This window comes from Pelobates fuscus, chromosome 3 (genome assembly GCF_036172605.1).
Source record: "Pelobates fuscus isolate aPelFus1 chromosome 3, aPelFus1.pri, whole genome shotgun sequence".
In the NCBI taxonomy this organism is placed as follows: domain Eukaryota; kingdom Metazoa; phylum Chordata; class Amphibia; order Anura; family Pelobatidae; genus Pelobates; species Pelobates fuscus.
Window position 1 is genome coordinate 214,139,647 of NC_086319.1, and position 24,399 is coordinate 214,164,045.

General features: G+C 39.5%; 1 protein-coding gene across 1 annotated transcript in view; it reads right to left on the bottom strand.

The window, feature by feature from the left end:
- Positions 1-23,822, bottom strand: part of TMCO6 (transmembrane and coiled-coil domains 6) — a 38,410-nt gene extending 14,588 nt beyond the window's left edge. Inside the window, exons 1-11 of the mRNA XM_063448056.1 lie at positions 23,772-23,822; positions 22,303-22,432; positions 21,022-21,137; positions 20,070-20,179; positions 16,679-16,862; positions 11,626-11,730; positions 11,444-11,529; positions 9,375-9,491; positions 6,408-6,519; positions 4,462-4,642; positions 1,591-1,685 (exon numbers count right to left, since the gene is read on the bottom strand). Coding sequence (XP_063304126.1) covers positions 1,591-1,685; positions 4,462-4,642; positions 6,408-6,519; positions 9,375-9,491; positions 11,444-11,529; positions 11,626-11,730; positions 16,679-16,862; positions 20,070-20,179; positions 21,022-21,137; positions 22,303-22,384 — 1,188 coding nt within the window. The 5' untranslated portion in view covers positions 22,385-22,432; positions 23,772-23,822. The remainder of the gene's footprint in view (positions 1-1,590; positions 1,686-4,461; positions 4,643-6,407; positions 6,520-9,374; positions 9,492-11,443; positions 11,530-11,625; positions 11,731-16,678; positions 16,863-20,069; positions 20,180-21,021; positions 21,138-22,302; positions 22,433-23,771) is intronic.
- Positions 23,823-24,399: the final 577 nt, after the last annotated feature.

Consider the following 24,399-nt stretch of genomic DNA (forward strand, 5'->3'; position numbering starts at 1 on the left):
CTTTGGGGAAACCGCCACTGTTCACATCGCAACAAGTGTGTAGGGGGGCCCTGCCGGCGGTTAGTCCCGGTTCCCACCCATATTACAAGCTAAGTGTGCAAGTGTAAAAATAGTCAAGTCAACTTATCTGTTAGTGAAGTCGCCTGGGGAGGCCTCCTCAGGCCGTCTCCTGCTGCCACGGGACCAAGACGACAATATGCTTATCTAGGGACCGAGTGTTATTCTTCGGGGCCTTCCGGGCCCCCCCAGCGGGCGGGTTGCGCATCTCTCCTAGGTTGGTTACGGAGAGCCTCAGGGACCTCGGGGTGAGCTGGTCGCGGTGGAGGCTGGTCCAAGATCCAGTTGCGGACCGTGACTGGCGGTAGATCGAGGGCCCTCAGAAAGCCGGGTATATCGTTAGGCCAACGTAGGGAGCACCACGTGTTGCCCTTCTTAGCCTGCAGGCTAAAGGGGAAGCCCCACTTGTATGGGATGCGCTTTTCCTGTAGGATGCCTGTCAAGGGTCGTAGGGCTCTTCGTGCATCTAAAGTGAGGGCAGAGAGGTCTTGGTATAAGGAAATCGGGGCGTCCAGATAGGTGACTGTCTGTGTGCGGGCTGCCCTCATAATGGCTTCTTTGAGCTGAAAGGAGAGGAGGCAGCAGATCACATCTCGGGGCAGGCCATCCCTTCTCGGGGGCCGCAGGGCCCTGTGTGCACGTTCAATGTGGTAGTCATCTTGAGCACCGTCGCCCAGTATACGGGTGAAAAGCTGTGCGAGGGCAGTACCCAGGTCCTCAGATTCAGCCTCGGGCATGCCCCTGATCCTGATATTATTCCGCCTGCCCCTGTTGTCCAGATCCTCCACCTGTCTGCGGAGGTCTAGGAGTACTGAGCCCTGCCTGGCCGTGGCATGGTCAGCTGCCTGGGAGTGTTGAATCGCCTGCAAGTTTTCATGCTCTAGCTCTGTGACACGCTCTTCCAAGGCCGAGAGGTCCCTGCGCACCTCCAGAATCTCCTCACGGATCGCCGCTCTCAGTTCCGCTACCATGGCAGTCTTATCTTGCTTGGTGAGCATATTAGCAGATATGGCTGTCAGTTCCGCCGTGATTTGTGTCAAAGTTTCCCCTCTGGCTGGGCTTGGCTCCGAGCCCGCTCCGCTCTCAGTACTAGGGGATGCAGCCGCCATTTTGTCTGCCTGCCTCGTGGCACGGTAAGCGTCTGGCGTGGAGAGAAAATCATCCATCGGGCCGGCCTGTTTTCTCGATGGGCTAGTGCCCGATGGTCCAGGGGTGCCCTGGCGCTTAGTTCTCCCCATTTCGCCTGCGTGGTTCTGCTAATAATAGGGGCTATGTGGGTCGAGTTCGCGGAGCTCCGAAAAACACGTCTCACTCCATGCACCGGCAAGCCACGCCCCCCTCAGATCTTCTAATCTATACACATGCTTTAGATTTCACCAGCACAATATATACATTTACATATCTAGAGGTGAATGTTTTGTGAATAAAAGGTCCACATTAATCTTGGAACACATTTTATGGTATTTCTGCTAAATTTCTACTGTTTATCTAAAATAAAATAAAGTGACCTTGCATACCGCAAAAATTACATACCATTGCAGCTATGTCTTTAGAAGGAAGTAGAAAATTCATCAATACTGGCACCATATTATAGTGCAGCATGGCCGAAGCAACAACAGGATCTTCCACTGTAGGATAAAGAGCAAACAGAACTCAATTTCTAAACAAACAAGTAAAGGGCAATATCCATATATTGGTGGGCATTTGGCAGAGCCTTAAAGTTTGGATACCTGGAAAAATGTTCAAATTGTAATGTTGGAAGAAATGAATGCTGTCTCTGGTTGATGTAGCCATAAAGACATTTTTTTAAGTAAATTAACAAGATTTGTTTAAATGTATTTTTTTAAAAAGCAAGTCCCTCAACATTCCTTGCACGCAGGCAGTTAATTGGTCCATTAATCTTAAGATCAAATATGATGGTAGGTGCACCTGTAATGGTGGCCTATATCGCCAAAAATCCCTGGCTTTGTACTCTGTCCCAGGTTTGTTCCATAGTGTCCCCAAATACAGGATGCCAGGGAATTATCAACAGCAAGCACATCCTCACACATTCGCACTGTGAGAAGTCTTCAAAGGCCACTCAGCCCAAGGATAAAGGTCTTTTTAGAAGCATTCTTAGCATGTGCTGCTCTTTGTCCATCTGGCATGCGTGCCCAGTTTGGGCAGTCCTCAAATTTACTAGGTGATCCACTACTATTCACCACTCCTTTGTGGCAAACTCCCAGCACTGCTTCCATAGGTCTCAATCCATTTTTTCTCGTTTAATGGAATTAATAATCATGGCTTTCATTTTTGTGGGATAAGCTTTCCAAACGATTTCATATTTTGGATAAACTTTTAAAATGAGCAAAAAATAAAATAAAAAATAAATAATCTGCAAGCGAATATTTAGAAAGGACAATAGTTAAAATAGCTTGCCGTTCAGTGTGTCCCCACTAAGATCTCAAGCTGGTTTGGTCTCATCTTTTGCCATTACAGAGTAAACCTAAATAATTTGCTTATCAGATTGATCCCACCCAAAAGAGCAGTACAAATTCAAAATAGTGCATAGCTGCCTTTGCACGAGAGATCCAGCAACCAAAGATGATTATTTTAACCTTATTCATCCTGGTCAGTGAGGTATGGCTAGGCACAGCGAGCAACTTTTAAAAATTATTATAAAAAATTGTTAATCCAAAAATATTAAAATCAAGGCCTATGTTAGAGAATTATATTTTAGGGAATCTCCAATAAGCCTAGATTAACCGCAAAGGTGTGCATAGTAGCCGAGGCTTATGGGAGTTATCTACTTAACTGAATGCTTTGTCACTTACATTTTGCAACTTTTTGTCAACTGCCCACAACTCACTGTTTAGCAAAAAACCTTTTTGAGCTGTTATAGCTACTCTTTAACCCCTTAAGGACACATGGCATGTGTGACATGTCATGATTCCCTTTTATTCCAGAAGTTTGGTCCTTAAGGGGTTAAACAGCAGCAAATACGGATACTTTTCCAATTGCATCACATCTGTTATACTAAGATTCCTAAAGCTTGAAGAATTGAACTTGAAGATTGCACTTAAAAGTGGGTTAAACAAGGTAAAAAGGAGCAATTGTTTTAATCAAGTGTAACTGAGATAGAAAGACAAAAATAGAAAATAGATACAGCAGGGAATAAATACTGGACCTCACATTCTTATAAAGTACTAATGTTACTGTGTGAAAGCTGTAGCCCAATTTCTTGGTGTTTGTAAGCATACCGGCCAAAAAATACTGGAACTTTTACTAGAGTCATGTGACACATAAGGCCATCCAGGGAGAACTCATAGGTCATATCTGGACTAAGTATTATGGGCTTCAAGAGGGAAACAGTATCCCATCTAGTGCATTATTAAAGGAGCACTATAGGGTCAAAATCGCCATTTAGCCCCCCTGGTCCCCGCATGCATCCCTAAACATAGTAACATTTTACTTGTATTCAAGTCTGCAGCTGTTTACTTTGTCCCGGTTTCCTTTAGATCTGCCCGCTGACATCATCAGAAGTGGAAGCCTGATCCAATCACTGTGCTTCCCCATAGGATTGGCTGAGACTGACAAAGAGGCAGATCAGGGGCAGAGCCAGCATGATTCAAACACAGCCCTGGCCAATCAGCATCTCCTCAGAGATGAATTGAATAAATGAATCTCTTTGAGGAAAGTTCAGTGTCTGCATGCAGAGGGAGGAGATACTGAATGTTTGGATGCATTTTAGGCAGCCATGACCCAGGAAGGATCTCTAACAGCCATCTATGGAGTGGCCAGTGAAGTTATCACTAGGCTGTAATGTAAACACTGCATTTTCTTTGAAAAGACCATGTTTACAGCAAAAAGCCTGAAGGTAATAATTCTACTTACCAGAACAAATTCAATAAGCTGTAGTTGTTCTGGTGACTAGTGTCCCTTTAATTACTACACAGGTATACAGCCGTTATAGAGAGAGAGTTATTCAGCACGGGTTTTGAACAGGTAATCCAATTTCTGTGATATAATTCAAGTATTTGGTTTCATAAAGTACAATTCAAATCTACTTAATAGGTGAATTAAATTTTTAGCTGTCCCTTGGAGCAAGGGTCAGCAGGTCTGCCCACAGCTGCAGACAAACTATTCTACACCAGGATGAGATATTCCAATGAGGAGCATCTAATTTTAGTTTTGGGGTAGACATCACCGATAGTTCCCTGTCCAGCAAAGGATGAGATAAGTACTTTATCAGACGGAATTATCTGACCTGCTGTAAACTGATAGCAACCATACTGCAATTAAACCTTGCTTTTTATTTCTTATATAATGGTGATGCATGTTGTTTTCTGTGTACTATTGGTATGAAGCACAACAATTAAACAAAACATTTCCATTCTATGCATGGTATATGTTTGTACATTTTACCTGTAAGATTGCTGATAGCCCACAGACATTCGGTGAGCAAAAAATGATGCTGGTTATGATACTGTTCTATAAAAACAAACAGAGCCACCAACAAGCGACCATCATGAATCTGGACTTTGTTGCCTGTTGCGTCAACTTCGGTCAGTAAATTTGCCACACAACGAACCAATGGACATATCAACTACATAGAACACGCCACCACAAAAAATATAAGTTAAGTCAAATTTGTTTTGTGATTTTATACAAAAACATTTTAAGAACACAAAAAGTAAAACATTGTCAAACAACTCCATATAAAAGTATCTAGTCGAAGCATTAGACAAAATAAAGAAGTGGTGAAAATTTGAATAAAAAAATAAAATTATATATATATATATATATATATATATATATATATATATATATATATATATATATATATATATATATCCTTCATTCATTTTAATTAGAAAAAAATAGTAATTCATGCCCCAATTGGGGAGTGCAATTTATGTAAAGTCAATCTTGTCTGTGTTGGTAATTAAAATATTAAAATGGTCACCTCCTAGAATTTTGTCTTTTATTGCAGTAGGAACAGTAAAGAACAATGTTTTTAAGTATTAAAATAAGTTTGACACACTGTGTATTATTATTCAAAAATTTCAACAGTAAGTATCAATCTTAAATGTGGCAGATGCAATCCAACCATGTATAACAAACACCCAGCAGGTGTCACTGTTCTCCCAAAATTCAGTAAACTAAAAATTGCACTTAATTGCAGCAAATGAGTGGGAAAAAAAATAAAGAAAGGAAAAATTGATACAGTGAGGGTGAAAATCAAGATAACTCAATCCCTCAAAACTCCCTAGGGAGCGTGGGCAAAGGTCGGCAGGGCTGTTCCCTGATTTCACTTTCTATCAGAATCGTGGTGACTGGTCCTTACTTATTCACCAGCCGACCAATGTTCCCCTTAGCCCAAGTAACAAAAATATAAAGTGGAAAAACAGTAGAAAACCACAAAGTAATTCACTGAAAGTATTAGTAAAGGAGAGGCTACAAAGACAGGTAATGTTAGCACTCGACGCGGTTTCACCTGCTATCACTGGGATCCTCAGGATTGCTATTTCTTAAGTGTTAACAAGTCCTGTAGCCCATAGCATAAACCAATGAATCGAAATCTGATATACAAGTGAATGTTCTTCTACATTCCTTAAGTGGACATTCCTTGCATTTATAACAGGTTGGGTTCTAGGAATATGAGATGCAAGTAGAAAGAAGCGGTCTGAATTCTACATAGATAATGTAGAAGTACATTATTGGATTAACATTATATTATTAATTTAGTCTGATCGTGGTTTTCAAAAAGGTTCAAACACTTCTATTAACAGTAAAAATGATATATATATATATATATATATATACACACACAGTTAACTGGACACTCTAAGTAGCATAAATATGCGCGGTCGTCAAGGATTTAAAAATTTTTTTTTGGTAAAACAGATGTTAAGGAAACAATTTGTCAAAAACCAGGACTCTCTCAAATCACACTGACACAGCAGAATTTCTCAAGACAGGGAAGTAATTATAGCTTGAGTGCTGGGGACTAGTTAGTTTCTTGATTCCCCCCCCCCCCCCTAATAATAAGTCATTTTTCTCATCATAAAAATGGTTAAATAAAGAATCTATATAGCAAAAAAAATATGAAAGATTTCGCACTGTGCTACTTGCTGTAACATTGCTGAGTATAATTTTCCTGGTACTTGGAGGCTCACTGGGAGTGCGTATAAACGCCTAAAAGTTCCTTTTAGAAAAAAAACTGCTTATATTTGTTACTGGGTGGGAGTGTTTGTTTGCGGTCTCCAAGGTTACTTCCACTTATTAGTATAATAATACATTTGCTTGATTCTTTTTTTATTTAATTTTTCCTGCATTGTTACATAACATTTTAATTGGTGGTTACTCACCAGTTCCAGGTCAGGAGGAGCACTTCGCAAAGCAAGTGTAGAAAGGTCCGACAGAATCTGTACTAGTTTAGGCACAATGCCTTGTGAAATTAGCAACAGATTATTCACTTGGCTGAAACAAACACATACAAAACATCTTAAAGCATGTTTTACTTGCAAATGTATCCAAGCTGGTTCATCATTAATGTAATCTTAGATTCCTATTAAGCATTAATGTAGAATAGTTCAGGTGTCAACTATTTCAGATTATGTGTTTTAATCAGTAAAGACCACCAACAGTGATACGGTTACTTAAAGGAACTCTCCACTGATTTTTTTTTTCCACTGTTGAGTAGATATACTACAAAACATGCATGTATTGTTTTCCTTTTTTTTTTGTCAAGTTGTCTTTGGGAGTATATTAAACAAAACACCTTGCAAAAGCTACAGATCTGCAGTCTTCAGCATTTGAAAGCCCTCTACTCTTTCTCCAACACATACTTTCAGCCACTGCCAGAGAATTGACCAATAAGAGCAGTGGTTCCCAACCCAGTCCTCAAGTACCCCCTAACAGTCCAGGATTTAGGGAATACCCAGTTGTGTCGAAAGGTGTTTTTAGAAAAGAAAAAAAAAAAATCATGTTAGATACAACAGGGTAATCACTTACTCCTGGACTGGTAGGGGATACTTAAAGGACTGGATTGGGAACCCCTGAATTAAAGGGTTCTCTGTGCAGAAGCTGCAAGCACACATGCAGCTTTCCAGTGCTTCTTAATGAACTATAGTACAGCATATCGAGAATGGGGGAGGCAGCTGAAATGCTTTACATGTCTGGAGGGTTCTCTTAAAAGGGCACGGGGCATCGGCTGACAGTGCCACATGCTCCCGAGCGAGGTACCCGTGCCCCCCTCAGGACTATAAGCCTCACATATCTACATGTTGGGACTCACACTTATCATTTATCAGTTCTCATTTATCTGACCGAAGCTCCAAATCGGAACCACACTACACAATGGTGACCTGGACCCCATGGAGGGGGCATCAGCAAAAAGCTGGACTTTGGTACTACAGTGGGACTATCGTGGTGAGAGTGGGGGTGGGGTGACCCATTCATACAGGACTCTGAATCCAGCAGTAAGCCAGTCCCTTTTGTGTATATACAGTTTACCCAGTGTACCATTATCACATTTTTTGCACCAGAGTGCACATGTTTCATAGAGCCCACATAGTTAGACACATACTCATTTGTTACAGTCAGGCAAGTAGAATAGGTTCATTGATTGTACACCAGCTGACTTACACGTTTACCTTACCATTACTGGTATCTCCACCTCACAAGTGGTCTAGCCGTTACTAAAAGTTCTGTTTAAGTTTAAACATATTGACTGTAAGCCATCTAAGCAGATTGTATATTCCGCCCCATAACAGCTCACACTATTACCTCCAACTTGGCCACCAGCGTGTGGGCTTCCCGGATAAGACCAATCTTGTTAACCAAGTTATACATCCTGCAATTTAGCATGAACTAAACTACTGTATCCTATACATGCATAATCCATAGCATTCGTTGTCTGTACAAACGACATGTCACGATATCTATTACGCTATACAATAGTGCTATTTACTCTTGTAACCTTAACTATTACAAAAAAGCAAAAGTGCAGCATATCTTGCCATTCACAATACCTGCTATGTCATTCATCCATGTTGCCTTATGTTATTTACTATACGTTCACTGTACTGTTATCATACCCTTTTAAAAATGTATGCATACTCAATCAGCCACAACTGTTATAATATGTAAATGAATAATAAGCCTGCGAATGCCGTTGGGGCGAAACAGGCACTGTTGTACCTACCTGCATACCAAAAATAAAGATTTAAAAAAAAAAAAAAAAAAAAAGGGCACTTATAGTACAAAATTATGTATCACTGAATAGCTTTGAGCGAATATTGGGCATGTTCTTTAAAAATGTGGATGATCATTAATAATAGTGATTGCACATATGTATTAGCAATTATAGAAATAATTTAGGTTATTCACATCAAGTGTCGATAGGTATATTTATATGGGGTATTGGGCACATTGGGATATATACTGTGGCATGATTTATTAATCCTTTGGACATTGGGGGATGATTGTGGGATAACTGATGTTTTTATTGTTCGAGTTCAAGTGTGACACAGTGAAAGAGATTTGTAGACTGTCTGATATTTGTACTGTGAGTGCATGATTTGATGTAATTATGATACCAATGAATACTTTCAATATAAATGGCTATTTGAATATTAGCAGCTTTATGAGTAATCGTAAGGTTTGCCATTTTTTAAAGAGGTTGTTTTTGTTTATAGCCATTAAGAAGATCTCAATGTATATGGGACTTAAATTTCCTTTTTGTGTTTGAGTGTGATTGGAAAGTGTTGGGGTTAGTAGGGTGTGTTTGTGTGTCTTGGAATGTAGGTGCCTCATGGGAGTTCCACATTATGATAAATTGCCTGCTGTTTTCTCCTGCAGGAGAATCTGGTTAGATCTATAGAGCTAAGCAGAACAAAGCTAATTGACTGCCAGTGCTCAGCTGTCATATATGCTGAACATATACTGCAATTTCTCCATGGTTAAGTTTTATTTTTGCTCTTCCAACATTATCCGTAACATAAATCCTTTATAAAACCTGAATATGCAAACAGAGGCTAAATAAAGGACATTTAATATTGATCCATATACTACACATTAATATTAGGATGTATATTAAAATAGCTACATAAATATGTCTGCACTTAATCTCCAACTTATTAAGTAAGCATCACAAATACATAGTATGTGAGCCTATAAATCACTTCACTTAACACATTGGAACAAAGCAACCATCTGTGTTCTAAACAGTTGTTTGCTTTAAATAGCTTCACAAACGCACACAAATACAAATAAAAATAAAAAAGAGAAAAGGGCAGAGAAAGCAATGTGTCTGTTTTCTTAGCATGCTGTACCTGGCAATAATGTAATGGAGACTCCACGCAAACTCTACTGCCACCCCGATCCGGTCTTCTGTCTCAAAATATATATGTCTGACTATTGCCTCAGTCAGTGCTGATTCAAGAACAATTCTGTATTTAAAAAAAAAAAAAAGTTATATTTTCTTACAATAAGGGTTTCAAAGGACAACCTTTCTTGATACCATACTAGCTCCCAAAAAAGCTTGGAATAGCAGATGAAAACATGTATTTACCCAATCTGGCTTCACACCTATTTGAAAGTGGTTTTGTTCCCACTTTGTTTGCACTCTCCCATCTTTCTGACCATGTGGTAAAGGGTTTGCGCCTGGTATCCTTTTTGGCACTTTCACTACACGTATTGCTGTTATACTGAAACAGGCTAAGTGACTGCTAGTAACTGCTCAGGAGTTGGCAGAGTTAACTCCTCAGTTACATGGTTGCAGAGTGGCTTACTGCACACAGTACACAATGGTTAAATATGCTGAATCAAGATTTGTCACTAGAATTTCCTACCAAATGCAGATGACAATAAAAAGTTTTTGTTTCTTTTTTGGTGAGTGAGACACTAAAATCTTCAACTATAGCCAAATCTATTAAAAGGGACACTAGACTGGAGTTGACCTCCTATTGTAAATGCATTAAACAAATGATGAGCAAAAATACTAATGATTTATCACATATGCAACTTTTATTATTTTACGTAACCAAAAGAGACTTATATAACAACTTAGATGTACATATAAATCCCATTGACAAGTGGGGATCTGGAACATCAGGGAGAGTGTGGTGATAAGGGGGGGGGGAGGACACTCCCAAGAAAGGGACTTGTCAGCATGTTGTGCACCATACTCAAAGCTCACTGAGAGACTCTCAGGCAGGTCACAATAAGGTCGTACCACGCATTGTGTGCTACTGAAGCACTCGGTGCATGGTACTAGTGAGCGCGTCTAATGGTGTCCCTGGTGCAGGAAAAAAAAAAAAAAGGCCAGAACACCAAAATCTATTGCACTAGTATTTTTCAAGAAGAATGGAAGGTGGTAAAATCATCTTAAAATTGCAATAAAATGTTAAAACTCTTAAGAAAGAAAAAAATATTATAGGAGAGCATATGTCAGCAGCCAATCAGAACACGGAACTACTCAAATGTTAACCTGCTGATAAGGTAAAAGACAATCTACATACTGAGAGGATAAGCGATTTGAAATGTTTGCCTGACCTCAATAATACATTTATATAATGTATGTCTCTTGTGCCCAAAACACAATCTAGAAATTTTTTATACATTTTTTCATTAAAAAAATAATCTAATTTGCTAAATATGCCGTATGTGGCAAAAATACAATTTCTAGCCATTTAAAGAGGCACTTTCAAGGATCTTTAATATTATCTTTACTTGTATCCTATAGTTAGCAAATGTGTATTTGCAACGTGGGAAGAATACAATTAAATGTCTAATTTCCACAACTCTTTATCCTGCAATAGGGCTCTGTCACTCTTTGATATATGCGCTATCCTTTGCACCTGGCAAACAGAAAAAAATTAGAAACAAAACAATAGGGGTATCAAAAAAAATGTCACCAATTCAATATACCTGCAAGCGCCACTGGTTTCCATGACGACTGCCCCACTTTTAGTACTTTAGACCACTTTACAGAAGACACCACTTTTTATACATAACCCCCAATATTTGTATTTACCCTCCTCACCTGCAATGTTAGCCCTGGCTTTGCCTGGACTTAACTGGATGGTGATGTAAATCTCCTAACTCGTTAGTATAAATTAATAAACAATGTGTCACATAAAAAAAGGTTAACACAAGTTAGAAGTGATTTTAAAGGCTTATTAACCCCTTAAGGACACATGACATGTGTGACATGTCATGATTCCCTTTTATTCCAGAAGTTTGGTCCTTAAGGGGTTAAACTGCATTATTGCCAGACAAAAGATGGTTCCTCTTTAATGACTATATGTGAAGTTTTGATAAAAAGAGGATCTCTCTTCTAAACAGTATTCCTGCCTTGCAACAGATAAAGGAATTCTTTAAATATAGTATTCTTACTTACGGAATGATCTTTTCAGGAGCTTCTTTTGATGCTAGAAGCTGAGACAGTGTGTAGCCCACGGCTTCTAATACGCTCACCTGAGGGGACTGACATAGAAGAGAGATGTTAATAATGGTTTAACTGGGTGTATGTCATACAGGATACATTGGAAAACACAACATACAGGGTACTTAGAGCCATACCTGAGTACACAGCGCTAGAGCAGGGATGATACCTTGAAGAAGGAGCTGGTTCCTTGTTGCCTCACCTTCCACGATCAGGTTTCCCAAAACATATAAGCACATTTCCTATAGAGGGATAGAATTTTATTTCATGTATATAAATAACAAACAGAAGATAGTGCGTAGGCGCTTCACTGAAATTTTGACAGTTCTGTATATGGTGAAAATATACAATGAATGGTGTAACCGGTACCCTAGTGCTTCCCCAATGCACCAGATTTACATAATACAATAAAAGAAACATATACCAGTATATACACCTCCCCAATGTGATCACAGCAGAAATTTGTAATATTACCAATATAGGACCAATATGGGACTGGACTGTAATGCAAACAGCGTGGAACTGGATTTGGGTATAAAATTCTCCAGAGCCGTGCCAGGCTCTGTAAAACAGGCTCAGGGGTGCCAATACTGGCTAACGATCCAGGTGATCCAGATAGATGCGACTCCAAAATATATTTATTGTATAAAATTATTTAAAAAGTATAGGCACTAATGGGCACTATGGGGGTGGAACCCAAAGCAGACAATAGTATATATAGCAAAATTGGAGTTCCACTTAACCCTATCTTTTTGCAGCCCAAAGTGTCAAAAATACACATAAAATAACAAATATAAATATGCAGAAGATTGAAGCAGACGCGTTTCGGCTAACAGCCTTCCTCCAGTGCTTGTCTTCATGTTCTGTTGGGTCTTCTTTTATAAGTCCTATCTGTCCCGTTCACCTGGATTCAATTTCGTACCGGCGTCGCGTCACTTCCGGTTTAGCGGGTGACGTCACTTCCGGTTTTTCGGCTGGCTGGAACGTACGCTGAAACGCGGCGTTCAGGATGTTGGTTGCTCTTAATTGTTATGATTGAGTCCCCATAGCAACCTTAACCTCCATATTTGCAGGATATCATAACGAAATAAGAAAAGTAAAGATTAAAACTATGATCTATAAATGGCCTACACAATGCAAGTATTATATTAACTAACATCAATCTCTTTGTGTTTAAAATAAAATAGAGCAATGTATTCTTAGAAAAACTAATTAATTACATACATTAAACAATGCAATGTGTAACCACAGAAACCTCACATTTAGATAGCAATTAAACAGAAAGCAAGTATAGCTTTCTAAACCTGGTAATTCAAATAAAATAAATTCTAAAAAATATGTATGGATTCTATTAAAAATGTATAAACTCAAAATCTAAATTCAGTCCCTTCGGGGATAGGGTATTAACATCGAAAATCCACTTGCCCTCTATCTTCGCTAGCTCTTTGACATTATTATCACCCCTCCAATTCTTAAATTTCTTGAAGATGACAGTGTATGACAGTAAAGAAGGATCACCGCCATGTTTCTCAGTGAAGTGTGCTGATATACAATGTACGTTTATACATTTTTTATAGAATCCATACATATTTTTTAGAATTTATTTTATTTGAATTACCAGGTTTAGAAAGCTATACTTGCTTTCTGTTTAATTGCTATCTAAATGTGAGGTTTCTGTGGTTACACATTGCATTGTTTAATGTATGTAATTACCGTATATACTCGAGTATAAGCCGACCCGAATATAAGCCGAGGCCCCTAATTTTATCCAAAAAAACTGGGAAAACTTATTGACTCGAGTATAAGACTAGGGTGGGAAATGCAGCAGCTACTGGTAAATTTCTAAATAAAATTAGATCCTAAAAAAAATATATTAATTGAATATTTATTTACAGTGTGTGTATAATGAATGCAGTGTGTGCGTATGTGTGTGTGTATGAGTGCAGCGTGTGTTCATGAGTGCAGCGTGTGTGTATGAGTGCAGCGTGTGTGTGCATGAATGCAGTGTGTGAATGCAGTGTGTGCAGGGCCGGTGCAAGGATATTTGCCGCCGTAGGCAAAAACATTTTTGCCGCCCCCTCCCCCCCCATATGTCCTGACTTCCCCTCCTCCTCCCTCAGTGGTCCTTACCTCCCCACCCCCGTGTTCCTTCACCCCCCCCCCCAGTGGTCCTGACTCACCCCTCCCCTAGTGGTCCTTACCCTCCCCTCCCCTAGTGGTCCTTACCCTCCCCTCCCCTAGTGGTCCTTACTTCCCCCTCCCCTCCCATAGTGGTCCTTATCCCACCCCCTCCCTCTCATAGTGGTCCTTATCCCCCTTCTCCCTCCCATAGTGTTCCTTATCCCCCCCCATCCCTCCCATAGTGGTCCATATACCCCCCCCCTCCCTCCCATAGTGGTCCTTATACCCCCCTCCCTCCCATAGTGGTCCTTATACCCCCCTCTCTCCCATAGTGGTCCTTATCCCACCCCCTCCCATAGTGGTCCTTATACCCCCCCTCCCTCCCATAGTGGTCCTTATACCCCCCTCCCTCCAATAGTGGTCCTTATCCCCCCCCCCCTCCCTCCCATAGTGGTCCTTATCCCCCCCCCTCCCTCCCATAGTGGTCCTTATCCCCCTTTTTTTTGTTATTAATTTTTTTTTATTATTATTATTTTTTTATTATTTTTTATTTTATTTATATATATTTTTTTTTCGTCCCCCCTCCCTGCTTGATATATGGCAGGGAGGGGGGCTCCTTCCCTGGTGGTCCAGTGGCAGTTCAGTGGGGGGGGGGGCTGTGGGGGCTGCAGAGATGTTACTTACCTCTCCTGCAGCTCCTGTCAGCTCTCTCCTCCTCTGCGCCGTCCGTGCAGCTCCTTCTATCAGCTCACACTGTAAGTCTCGCGAGAGCCGCGGCTCTCGCGAGACTTACACTGGGAGCTGACCGAGGTGCTGACCGGACGGCGCGGAGGAGGAGAGAGCTGACAGGAGCTGCAGGAGAGGTAAGTTACAGCTCTGCCAGCCCCCCTCTCCCCCGGTCTGTATTATGGCAATGCAAATTGCCATAATACAGACAGTGACTCGAGTATAAGCCGAGTTGGGGTTTTTCAGCCCAAAAAATGGGCTGAAAAACTCGGCTTATACTCGAGTATATACGGTAATTAGTTTTTCTAAGAATACATTGCTCTATTTTATTTTAAACACAAAGAGATTGATGTTAGTTAATATAATACTTGCATTGTGTAGGCCATTTATAGATCATAGTTTTAATCTTTACTTTTCTTATTTCGTTATGATATCCTGCAAATATGGAGGTTAAGGTTGCTATGGGGACTCAATCATAACAATTAAGAGCAACCAACATCCTGAACGCCGCGTTTCAGCGTGCGTTCCAGCCAGCCGAAAAACCGGAAGTGACGTCACCCGCTAAACCGGAAGTGACGCGACGCCGGTACGAAATTGAATCCAGGTGAACGGGACAGATAGGACTTATAAAAGAAGACCCAACAGAACATGAAGACAAGCACTGGAGGAAGGCTGTTAGCCGAAACGCGTCTGCTTCAATCTTCTGCATATTTATATTTGTTATTTTATGTGTATTTTTGACACTTTGGGCTGCAAAAAGATAGGGGTAAGTGGAACTCCAATTTTGCTATATATACTATTGTCTGCTTTGGGTTCCACCCCCATAGTGCCCATTAGTGCCTATACTTTTTAAATAATTTTATACAATAAATATATTTTGCATCTAAATTTTGGAGTCGCATCTATCTGGATCACCTGGATCGTTAGCCAGTATTGGCACCCCTGAGCCTGTTTTACAGAGCCTGGCACGGCTCTGGAGAATTTTATACCCAAATCCAGTTCCACGCTGTTTGCATTACAGTCCAGTCCCATATTGGTCCTATATTGGTAATATTACAAATTTCTGCTGTGATCACATTGGGGAGGTGTATATACTGGTATATGTTTCTTTTATTGTATTTCATGTATATGTCAAAGGACCACTGTGAAATGTCAACCTTTACTTGCACTTTGCCTTGGCTTCAAGTCATCTGCACACCTGTAAAGAATGATTACCACTATTAAATGCACCTTACATACAGCTATTCCAAGACAGAAAAGTGGCAGATTGTTTAGGAATGTCATTACTGGTTGATGTGATATCAGAAAACCTGTATGCGGTTTATGACTAAGGCAGGTTAATACGGTTTACTATTAGGAAGGTGATGAATGAAAAATAGGGTTAATGTGAGCATCAAGACAAGTAACGATTTAGAAACTGAGAAATCATATCATTGCCACAGATTAGAAGGTGTCCAATAGCCCACTAGACTTTGTATTTCAGCTTCAGCCCACCCCAACCCGACAGAGGAGAGGTAAGAGTCCCAAAGTCCCCAGTAGGGCTCCCCTCCTGCCCCAGACCTTGTAACTTGACTCGTTGGCTGCCAGGGTTGCGTTGTGGAGCAGTCAGCCCTGTCTCGTGCTTGGGAGAGAGTCTGTATAGACTTGTCAAAGGTTTGTGGTCTGGTGGGTTTCTGGGTTGGCCCCAGTGAGTTCGGCTGATGGGCCCTGTAGATCCGTCGCGTGGGTCTCGGTTGGTGCCTTGTGACTCTGTGTGTGCCTTAGGGATAGTCCTCTGGAGGGCAGTGTTCACCTGTCGTGTTTGAGCCGTCTCGCCTCCTGACTGTGGACTGACCGTATGTGCGGTGCATCGCTACTGCAGTCTTTGCCAGAAGCGATGAAATATTTTATCTAACTGTAGCTGCGGCGTAGTCATATGGTCGCCCCTGCTCCAGGTCCTCGCCTCGTGGGCGTCCGACCTCCGCCATCTTTGAGCGTCGGGATTGATTCAGTGTCTTCTCGCTGTATGGTGAGTGTGATTACAGTGTACAGTCTCTGTGGGGGACCAAGATGACCCCCGCAGGATCCATTCTCTGCTTGAAAGCCAAGGGGTGTTACAAGGTTAATTTAGCAAAGGGAACATTTCTACTGAAATCTGGACTTTTTGTAAAATGAAAAAAAGAGAACACGCTCTTCACACGTAAAGCATTTCAGCAATTGAAGTGCTTTAGGGGTCCAGAGAGTCTCATTAATGTTAAACAAGATTAAAATAATAATTATAGTGCACCTGACCTCTAAATAAAAGCTAACAGATGGCACCCACGTGGTTTTGTATGAAATAACATAGCAATGATAAAAGCTTACTGTAAACTCGGGGCTGTTCCCTGATAAGTAAGTGAGGAGGTATGAGGTTGCTGGCAGACATGACTGGGAGACGGATGAATTGTCTGACTGAGAGAGTTCGTGTAAGCACCGAGCTGCTTCTAGCTGGACATCGGCAAACGAGCAGGTGAATAGTCCTATCAGAAGTTGGATGCTGCCTTCAGCCCTGGAAAAATAAAACAGAACATGAATGAGCTTTCAAATACATGGAGTAAACAGTGTAATGTGAAAAAAACAAAAAAACAAAAACAAAACACATTTAGACAGCAAGGCATCCTGTAACATATTACACAACATACTGTTTTGGGCATGGAAAAAGCTGTATGCTTGGATAATTATTAAAATAAATAAATAAATGACAAGGTTAGAAAAAACATCATTAAACATATCAATTCCATTATACCAGATGTACTAGAAAGTAAAGCCGGGGTGAGGCATCATGCTTTATAACAGGTGGGAAGGTTTACTGGGAAAGGGCCTGTGTCCCTGAAAGGTTTGACACGTTCACCAACTCTCCTTTAGAAAATGAGGCTGCACAAAAACATGTGTTTTATACATTTATGCTATAGATTGTATAGAAATAGTTAAGGTCTCAGATTTAGAAGATCAGCTAAGTACATTTAGAGATATATCCACTTTAGCAATAAATGTTTCTCGTTATTCAACCTGTTTGGAAATGTAAAAAATACATGTTTCAGCATTACGCAATTTTAATATGAAGTTTACCGGTTCCTAGTTAACTTTTTTTGTACTTACAGAAGTGTGTTACTTTTGGTTATTTGTTTTTTAAGTTCTTGTTTCATGTTGAGAAGTGAGGCCTGCCAGATGTGTGATCTCATCTGGTTTACGAAAAAAGGGGTTTTCATAACATTATGTTTTATTGCCATCTTGCTCAAGCCACAAAATTTTGACTCATGTCATTGATGTCCACCCAGATGAAGTCATACAGAAAAAAAAAAAACAAGAAAAAAAAAACGATGAAGGATAGAAAGCTAGAATGTTATCAGTCACTCCACTAATGGTCCATAAAACATCTTTTGGACTACCAGAGGACAGCAGTATATCAGGGACTACCTTTTGTTTTCCTGTAGTAATCAAAAATATATTCTCATAATTAGCCCTTAGATCATAGTATGCCAGTACTAAGAATAATACGGGAATTAAAGATTTTTATTTGAGTGTGGAAGCTTTGCTTTTATATTTGGAACAGAAACAAGACTGTCAAGACATTCAGGGAGTTTTGCTTTTTAGTTGCGCAAAGCCTGGGAAGTAGCAGACATGCACTGCTAGCGCTCGGAAATAGAAATATGAATGTGTGTATATTAAAAAAATAAAATGTAGAAAAGTCTGAAGCTGTAATTTACATGAGAAAATATGCTTACTTGAAATAGTAGGAAGCTTCCAAATGGGTATAAACAAATAAAAGTACAATGGCTACAATATATGCCCCAATGTAGATAATGGACACTGGGAGAAGCCTGCCCACAGGCTATAGAGCCACTATGTGTACCAACATCCAAAGGATCACAGTTACACAGAGTCATACCTATGCAATGTATTTTTATAGTGCAAATAATAACATACAGGCTTTGTGCGGCTCGCCATTTTCGAGGCTTTTGTAGCGGGGTGAGTTTCTGGATGCGTCTCAGTGTGGGAGCGTTGGGGATGGAAGGGACAGTTGTTTGTTTATTGGTGTGCTAGGGGTCCCTCAGGATTCCCTCCTCTGCGGTGTCTCACTTTGTCCCCTACTTGGACCATGACACGGTGAGCCAGTTTCATCTTCTCTTTCAGGGTAGCCCAGAATTGGGCAAAGATTGCCTCCAGTTTAGGTAAGATGTGGCATAAGAGGTCAGTTGAATCTGCACGGCAAGGGATCGGGCCTCATGCCACAGGTACCGCTGCGTCAGCCAACTTGACAGACCTTGTCATGCTCTGGGTGAGTATTATTTAAAATTCCTCCACAGCACTGACAGCTTATACTTTGCTAGAGTGGACTGGAGTATTTCCAACCAGTCCAGGAGAGTAGGGGGACGGGAAGCGGTGTACGAACTTGAGGGCAAGGAGATTAGCTGCCTCTCCCAGTCTCCACCCCTGGCAGGCAACAACTAGATTTCTCTGGCTCCCGGCAGTGTAAACACTTGGGAAAGGTGTCATATCTTGCCTGAGATTCTCTGACCCAAGATTGGCAGAGGATGGAACAAAGTAGCAGTAAAGCTGGTAAAGAACTAAAACTGATTTTTTTTTAGCCAAATATGCAGGAGTTCAAGCCAACGCGTGTAGACAGCTTGAAGGTCAGGCTCCACCCCATACCTAGGTTATTTGGCACCATTAATTTTTTGAGTTGTTTCACCTCATTTCGTTTTTCTTTGCACACCCTCTGTGCATTTCCTGACAACCTTTGTTTGTTGCTTAAATCCCCTTTACAGCCTGTGTGTTTAACTGTTTCTTCTTTTTATATCTCTTTTAACCCCCTCCTTTTTCGTGTCTCTTATTTTCAGATTATGTCATTCCACATTCACTTTAATCCTTTATTCTCAGCAAGTAAAACGATATGAGAAACTTAGTGGGTTGCTCTACCACTCCCATTAGCCACAGAAGCAGGAGATAAGAACCTATACAGTAAACTCATTATGGTGTAAGATCGGATTGAAAAAAAAAAAAGGAAACAAATTTTTAACATGGAGGCTGTGTGAGTCGCAGCCAGGGGAGGTGTGGCTAAAGTTGCAAAAATAGAAACAAAAAACTGATTTAAATCCTAGATGGCAGAAAATTAAGCAGTGAGAGTACACCAAAACTGATTCATTAATGTATAGTTATTTTATGTTTCCCTTTGAGTGTGGTGTAATTCCTCTCTATATGGTTATTTACAATAGACTATGCATTATATTCATTTTGCTACATAGCAATCCAATCTTAATAACACCATTAAATATGCAAAACCTTAACTACCCGTTAGAAAGAGCACCCTTGTGACCAATGCTAGGATGCAGTGCTGTGTACAATACAACAGCGTCATCTTATGTTTAACATGTTATTAAACCTGCCATTTTAGAAGAACTTATTAAAAGTATTTTTTTTTTGTCAGTGCCACAGCACAGGAGTGGACACGTTTAAGATTTAGGTACAGAATTACCCCATCAGAGGTAATAAATGTCTCTCAGCCATATAGATAAGGAAGATTTCTAATCTAGCATCCAGACACAACCACATAGTTCTGTTAAAGTTCTGCAAAATGCAATATCCTCCACATTCAGTCCACCTACACCTTAGACAACAGTTTGAACATTTAGTAACCTTAACAGACGCCTACCAAGTGGATATTGGATTGGTTAGTGACATGATGTAATAGTAATAAAAACAATAATGTACTAACTTGACAAACATAAGGCGAACGTCCTCTCTTTGGAGAGAACATCGGAGAGAAATAAGAGATTCAAGCTTCTCTGCTGATCCATGTTTCAGAACCTTGATGATCTGTGTAACCTAAGAAAATACAGACATTTTGTAACTCCCCCAGTATGTTATATAAGTTTGCAAATAATGTAATTGTCTAAATGTTAATCTGATATGGGTTTAACGTGTTCGTAAACTAATATTTTTGTAAATTATTTTTTTCTGCTGCAATAACAGGACATATCTTAATACAATTTTACTTTCTACACAAACCCTTTTTCGGTATTTGACAAATGTCAATGCTTTTGCATAATCTTTTCACGTGTTACGACCACAAAACAGATGGCATCAGAATCAGTGAGTATGGTATTTATTGGGGAGAAAGAATGAGGAACTGGAAGTTCTCTTTGTGGAAGTGACAAATCCTCTTTACAGAGCTTCTGATAAAAGGGGACACATACAGTGACACCAATGTGACCTGAAAGAACAGCTCACAATTTTTCATCAAAAAGTCTGCGTTCTTCCCAAAGCCATCAGGTATATGGTGGAATACGCAGTACCTGCATTAACAATAAGATGCACATTAACGCTTTTTTGGATGGTCTAACTGGCTGAAATGATCAGACCTGAATATTTTATAGTAGAACATAGTCTGTAAAACAAACTAAAAAAAAAAATTAACCAAAAGCAAACAAGGTGCTCTCGTATTAAATAAATTGTGCTATGTGGTCTGGCTCCCTACTTGAATAATTTCACTTTAAGGTTAATTTGTCAAATGCAGCTAAGAAAAAGACAAAACTTATAATAATGACTGTTGCCTTGACACAAATAAATGTATAAAAAAAAAGAAAGTTACCATCATCAAACATTTCTAGAAAAATTTCAATCTGATTAAATACGGTTTGTAATTGGGACATTGCGGGCAAACTAACCTGCTGTTCAGAAAGGGCATAGGACTCCAGATCATCTAGGGGCTCATCAGAAGCTGAAATATCCAACAACAGTCGTTTGCCGAGCAGATGCTGCGCTTTTCGTGCCTTTCGAAGTTCTGTGTGCAGATATATTAATATTATATAGTTAACAAATAATTTACAAGAGAAGGCTCTAAAAATGTTAGAACCTTTTTTATCCAAAAAATATAGTCAAGAGGATGTTATCTTAGAGTAATAAATAAAAGCTTTTACATGTGTGGATCTTCCTTAACCAAAAGCTAATTATGGTCAATGTTCACTCTGATGAGCTTGTGATGCCACCAAACAGTAAATCAAAATAATTCTGACTAGACAGAAGACAGATGTCCCTTCTTTAGCAAATTTAGGACTAGTTAAAATGACAGTACAGGCCAAAATCATGTTATTTGAAAGGCAGAGGCATTGGTTGGGGGATGTGATTAGAGACCATCATGTATCTTCTGTATTGCAGACCATTTCCGACAAATTTAGAACAATTACCAAAGAAGGTTAAATATTAATTTTAGAAATTACAGTAGGTCTGATGGGAGAAATAAAATGTGTGCCAATTCTTTCTTCAATGGTATTACCAAATGCGGTGTTTGGAATAGGCAGACTCCTAAAATGTAAGCACAACAGTCAATAATGTTACCTACAGCAGGGCTCAAAATTTCCACTCGTCCACTAGACATTGGTATGGAAAAATGTAGCCCTGGTAAGCAGAAAATCACCCCTGTTGAGTGTGCGGTGTAAATGTTATACCGGTCTATTGGCGCAGGAGTCAAACTTGACATTTTTTTTTTTTTTTTTTTTTTATTAATTGAGTTTATTGTTTTCAATCCTAAAATAGAAAGGGTGGGGGTACAGAAAAAAATGTGAGCTCTGACCTCCAGTATATAGAGTTTGTGTAAAAATGCAGGCATTGCAGAACATGTTGATACAGACACAATAGTCTGTGTCAGGTCCTTTCTTTTCCTAATTAATTATTTTAAATAATCTGTGGGTGACATCATGATGGTCCTATACTGAAATCTGTTCACATAAAGCAGGAACCAGAAGAAAGGTTTAAATCAGTGCTAAATTAAAAAAAGCTGCATGGAATTAGTGGGGAGGTAAGTGTTGTTTCTACATGTATTTATATTTATTTTTCTGAAACAAAGCCAACCTGCTCTACAGAGCTCATATAAATGTAATAAAACGTTTTAATTTAAAGTCCATAGTGTTATGCCCCACTAAACTAAAACAGCAAACATTTCACCCCACCAGTCTCCTGTTCTCTCCACTGTTTTTTCAGTTCTTCCAACTTGGGTACTGATTTATAACCAAGTTTGCTCATGCGCCACATGTCCCAAATAAAGATCAAAATCTCGTAAGGTGAAATTAACTGCAATGCCTATATTGAAACAAGAAAACAAAAACCAATTAAAATCACAAAGTCTTAATCCGTGATATTTCTATATACTTTTACAATTATTAACAAAAATACATATTACTTTGCAATGAGTCTTGTACTTTAATGGAGTCAACTATCACGGTCAGATAATCAAAGTAGAACATACTTGAAAAGCACAGGTATAGAAGAAATAAGTGCGAATTTGAGAGCCCCAAACTTCAAAATGAAACTAATTTGTGAAATCTTCAATTATGGCAGCATCATTCCTGCTACGGCTGAAATAATCTTATATACCTAAGAGACTGATGCTGCAGAAATATTTACGCACAACACAAAATGGAGGAGAGCTTACTAAAGTGGAGTGTTGTATAAACCTCTGCCAAAACAGTAATAAATAAAAAATAATAATAATAATTAAAAAAAAGGATACAACAATGTAATGTAATTTTATTTAGTGCATAGCAGAAAGCACACACACAGCAAAGTATCGGCTAGACAGGAGCCTTTCTCAAGTTCCTGCAGAAATATTTAATATGTCAGTCATATATGAGGTAGAGCTATCTTTCTTCCCTTTCATAGAAAGGGATAAATGCTATAAAAACATGTTCATATTCCCAATATTCCAGATGGACAAAAACAACACTTTACAAGTAACATGCAATCAATAGATAAAAGAGTACATTTTTCTCTGTCAGTTCTGGTCTTCCAAAATGATTTTGGTGGGAGCATTGCTTAAGTCCCATAGTAGTAGTTCTACATTGAAGAGGGGTTTTAGATTAGAAACAAAGCATACATCTAATTCTCCTTGTTGTCACATAGCATGGGGGCAGGCTTATAGGCTGCAGAAATTATTCTAAAGCCAGGGATACAGAGACAAAAGATTTTCCAGCTCTTCAGTGTCCCTGAGACTATGGATGACTGACTCTCTAATTCCACTATTCTCATATAAAAGCAGCATTTGACTCTTAAAACACCAATTTAAATACATATTGGGGTAAAAGTCTGATTATGCAAGCGAACAGCAAAATATGCATCGTTTATTTACTATAGAAACGAAATTATTGTAACATTTAACCATATACACAATAACTGCATATTTTTCGTGACTTGTTTTGCTAGATATTTCATAACTCCCACTGCCTGTCACAAATGACCAAACAGGGGGATAGGCTAAGAAAACACCAGTCATTCATGTGATAAATATATGTATGGCACACACACAGAATGTTTCCGGTTATATCTTGTTCCTTGCCTGAACTATTACATACAAATTGTGAAATTTGTTTTATAGACAGTACGGACCCAGCACACAGCGTTAGAAAACAAATACACCAGGTACCTTCTTTCCCCCAGACTGATCTCATGCTGCTTCTCTGCGGGCGCTTCTATTTGACGTCACCGAAGCTGCGCCCGGGAATCTTCAGCCACCAGCTCATGTCAAGATTGAGTGACAGGGGGCACAACAGCAGCAGTATATTAGGATGCTCTAAAAGGCATACATAAAATAAAAAGGCAATTCTATAGTTTTAGTTGCTAATAGATAAATTAAATCTTCATTTAGTGTGATTCATCTGAAATCCTTAGTTCCATAAATTATTTGGTTACAGCAGATCTAAAGCTTAGTATGGAGTATTACTAAATTAGTAATGCCACAGCTATGTTTCTAATTAGTTTTTTTAGACAGTTAAACAGTGCCCCAGAGGCAGCTCACACATAGAGGGATAGGGCTCATTTCACCTATAAAACAGTCAACATAATAAAATACTGTAAAGAGCTGAATAGCAAAAAATAAATAATAATAATGGCCAATATTTATCGTGAGTCTTTTCTGTCGGAAAATAATGGGATATGCAAAAAATATTGTACAAGTACTGCATGCTCCCCAACTGTCCCAATATTACGGTCCAGTCTTGCCATCCCGATTATGTTCCATGGTGTCCCACAACTAGGAGTACCCAGCCAGCACA